Source organism: Arabidopsis lyrata, assembly GCF_000004255.2.
Source record: "Arabidopsis lyrata subsp. lyrata unplaced genomic scaffold ARALYscaffold_80, whole genome shotgun sequence".
Classification (NCBI taxonomy): Eukaryota; Viridiplantae; Streptophyta; class Magnoliopsida; order Brassicales; family Brassicaceae; genus Arabidopsis; species Arabidopsis lyrata.
The window spans coordinates 8,259-11,538 of NW_003302493.1; the positions used below are offsets into that span (position 1 = coordinate 8,259).

At 33.0% G+C, this 3,280-nt stretch overlaps 1 protein-coding gene, 1 long non-coding RNA gene and 1 pseudogene across 2 annotated transcripts; 2 read left to right on the plus strand and 1 right to left on the minus strand.

Annotated features, from left to right (window-relative positions):
• Window positions 1-120: 120 nt before the first annotated feature.
• Window positions 121-1,079, plus strand: LOC9299009 (annotated as a pseudogene).
• A 632-nt stretch (window positions 1,080-1,711) lies between these two features.
• Window positions 1,712-2,264, plus strand: LOC9299010 (putative defensin-like protein 9). Its single transcript, XM_002862889.2, has 2 exons — window positions 1,712-1,775; window positions 1,939-2,264. Exons 1-2 carry the CDS (start codon window positions 1,712-1,714, stop codon window positions 2,124-2,126), a joined length of 252 nt encoding a protein of 83 aa, XP_002862935.1. The 3' UTR covers window positions 2,127-2,264.
• A 122-nt stretch (window positions 2,265-2,386) lies between these two features.
• Window positions 2,387-3,188, minus strand: LOC110226460. Its single transcript, XR_002330501.1, has 3 exons — window positions 3,072-3,188; window positions 2,881-2,976; window positions 2,387-2,597 (listed from the first exon to the last, which is right to left on the minus strand). It is a non-coding gene; the product is annotated as an uncharacterized LOC110226460 (long non-coding RNA).
• Window positions 3,189-3,280: the final 92 nt, after the last annotated feature.

Here is a 3,280-nt window from a genome sequence, read left to right on the forward strand (position 1 = left end):
ATGTTCTATATATATAAGTTTTACATGGAAAAAAATCTCGTTATACATTGGATTTGAGAAAATTAGTACAAAATCTGATTAACCGTTTCTCTCCCAAAGCGATCAAGAAGGCGACTTTTTACAAATACAACTTTTCATTATCTTCTCCGGCCGGCGTTGACTCCAGCGTCGGCCGTACTTTCTTTTCTATTTTTGTTTTGTTTGTAGTTTTAAGTTTCTAAATAAAATCTCAATCAAAGACGTGTTTACTTGTGTGATTATCACCAAATCACCAATTACTATTGCTTGGCTTCTTCTCGCAGACGAAATGGCTTCATGTGGCAAAGTAAGAGATGGTTTTTCGGTGATGGGATTGTCTGGTAGCGTAGGACATGGCGATCCGGATATGATGATGCCTTTGTTAACAAATCCATGGTTGGGTTTGTCTCAATTTTGGGTCTCCACATTGATAGCCGATGCCAATTCGATTCTCGCTCTCAGGGTTTTCTTTCCTCTTCACAGAGGCGTAATTGTCCGTGCGATGATGATATGGTTCATTCACGGTGTTTTTTTCGGGTATGCCCGACCTTCTCGGTTTAATGACAATAGTTGCCGACGGCTTCTTAATGCAAATTTGCGGCCCTCGACGCATATGGAATCCCGAAATCACATCGGAGACATTTGTCGTGAAGCTCTTCAACGACGTCTTTGGTTTGAGATGTATAATAGGATGGGATTACACTAGTACCAAGCCAAACTTTCTAATGTGCACTATGACACCGATACGGACTAAATGGTATCGGATTGTCGGGATTTCAAAACTTATTCTAGGAACAACGGGCTTTTTACATGTGATGTGGAGTTTCAAACAAAGAATGCCAATACGGCATACATATCACATTCGAGTAGGATGGCTTATGAAGAAGGAACATAACATGTTTATCATGTTAGCGAGTAAGGCTTATCGAAAGGAAGCATCGTCAAATTCACTTTTTCACTTTCGTCATCTTCAATATATGGCACATAATTTTGCTTATGTAATAAATAGTTTTATGAAGTTTTGTAATGGTCTTGTACTTGTTGTAATACCAATTGCCTAATGAAAGTTTTTAGAAGGTAAAAAAAGAGATACATTGGATTTGAGAATTTTTAAATATAACATGTTACCTGTAAATATGATTAATATTGAAACATAATTTATTTATGTTATAAAATTTTCAATATATTAAAAAAAAATTGAAATTTCTATTTCAGAAGAAATAAAGAATGTTGACAAAAAAATAAAATAAAATAAAATAAAGAATAATAGTAAATTTATTAAATGTAATTTGTAAGTAAAAAATAGAAATGTGATGTGGAATAATTTTTCTGTAAGAAAATTATTAAATGGTATCTATCCCTTTTACTAGATCAAGATATATATAAAGAACATAATCTCATATATATATATATATATATATATATATATATATGAATTGGTGTTAAATATATAATATCAGTTTTTTTGGTGTAAAAAAAATTCAGATTTGATTCCACATGTTTTTGTTGTTCTCATTCTCACATTCATAAATAATGTATGTTGATATTTTACCAAAGCTTCATACTTCTGTTTACTATAAAATGCAAACCTCTTCACATTATTTCTTACAAGTTAATTCCAATACCAAGAGCTCTATTTGTTCTCTCTCTTAATTCTTTCGCTTAATTAGTCATCAGAAAAAGAAAAAGAAAAATGAAGAGCTCTATGCAGTTAATCTCTACTCTCTTCTTCCTAGTCATACTTGTTGTCGCACCAGGTATACGAATCCTAAACAAATCTACCAAAATATACGTTATATACTTATACTTCTTCCTAGTTATTTTTTTTAATCATAAGTCATTATTTATGTTAAACTTATTCATTAACTTTATGGGTATAAACTTGAATTCTTATTGGATAAAAAATCTATGATCTTATAGGTATGAAGATGGTTGTTGAAGGACAACCACAACTGTGCGAAACGAAAAGCTTAAACTATAGGGGGTTGTGCATGAAATGGAGGAATTGCAAGCGAGTATGTATTAGCGAAGGTTTCCCTGATGGTCGATGCAAGGGATTCTTCAACAACAAATGTGTTTGCAGGAAGCCTTGTGCTCTTTCTACCTAACTAAAACTATATACAATAATATTATTATGAATAAGGCATTAATAAGATATCTACTTTTATGTAAGTTAATAAAAGCGCAGAGTACAAAGTCATGTATCTCAAAACTCTTAATATACAATAATATAAGGATTATACATTTATACTTAGCTTTGTTTAATATGGCAAGTGAATTTGTTGTTGTTATCAAATTTCAGATATAAAAATTCTGAATATATATATAAGTGTTTTTAGCTTATATTTGATTTTTTTTGTGCCATAAATAAGAAAAGTAATTGGACTGAAAAGGTTCTGAGTTCCTGTACAGTGGTGTTCTAGTGTCTGTTACGTATACAGAGAAGAAACATTTTGAGACACACTTCAGTCTTCTTGTTTGCAAAAAAGTTTGTCACAGAGTTGGGACCAGCGGATAGATTCTTACTATCTATAAAACTCAAACGTTCCTTGTAGTGAATTTTCAGGAACTTCACCAACCTGTAAAGAGAAATATAACGCGATGGGTCACGTAAAACACTAAACGGACCAATGCATCAAAGACTCTGCTACCGCCGATATCAAGTGTCAAAACCCTTTGAATCGAAACAAAGATTAAAAGACTATACAATTTGTTCGAGAAAGCGAAGTATTCTAATTTTTATGAGTTACATAACAAATCAGATATTTTGTTGGTTTAATGCTTATCTAATTGCTAGTTATGTTTAAACATTAACTGATTGCAGGTTCTCGTTAATCATAAACAATGGCTTTAAGAACTTACGTTCAGTGGAGCTTAGCCACCAATGTGTATCATTGGTCTATTAGCTGTTTTGGCAATGTCAAGCATTCCAGCGTGTGCGGCTTTCTTCCTCTTCACCTGAAACCCATTGTGAATTTTATTAAGTCTCAAACACAAAGGAGGAAATATTTCGTGACGGTTGGTAAAATCAGATGAAGCAACTAAATACGTACAGCAGCGCCTATAATTTCCCTGAGTGCCTCGTCATCAGCACCAGACCGGAGAGGATCTCTCAAACTAACCTGTTTACAAGAAAATCATCGCACGAAACAAAATGAACGTCACTTTAAAAATTATTGAGAAGCAACCATGATTCCTCAAGTTCACCGGTAATAAAGTTATTGCACACTTGTAGATGTTTTCGGTCACTTGAATCAAACAC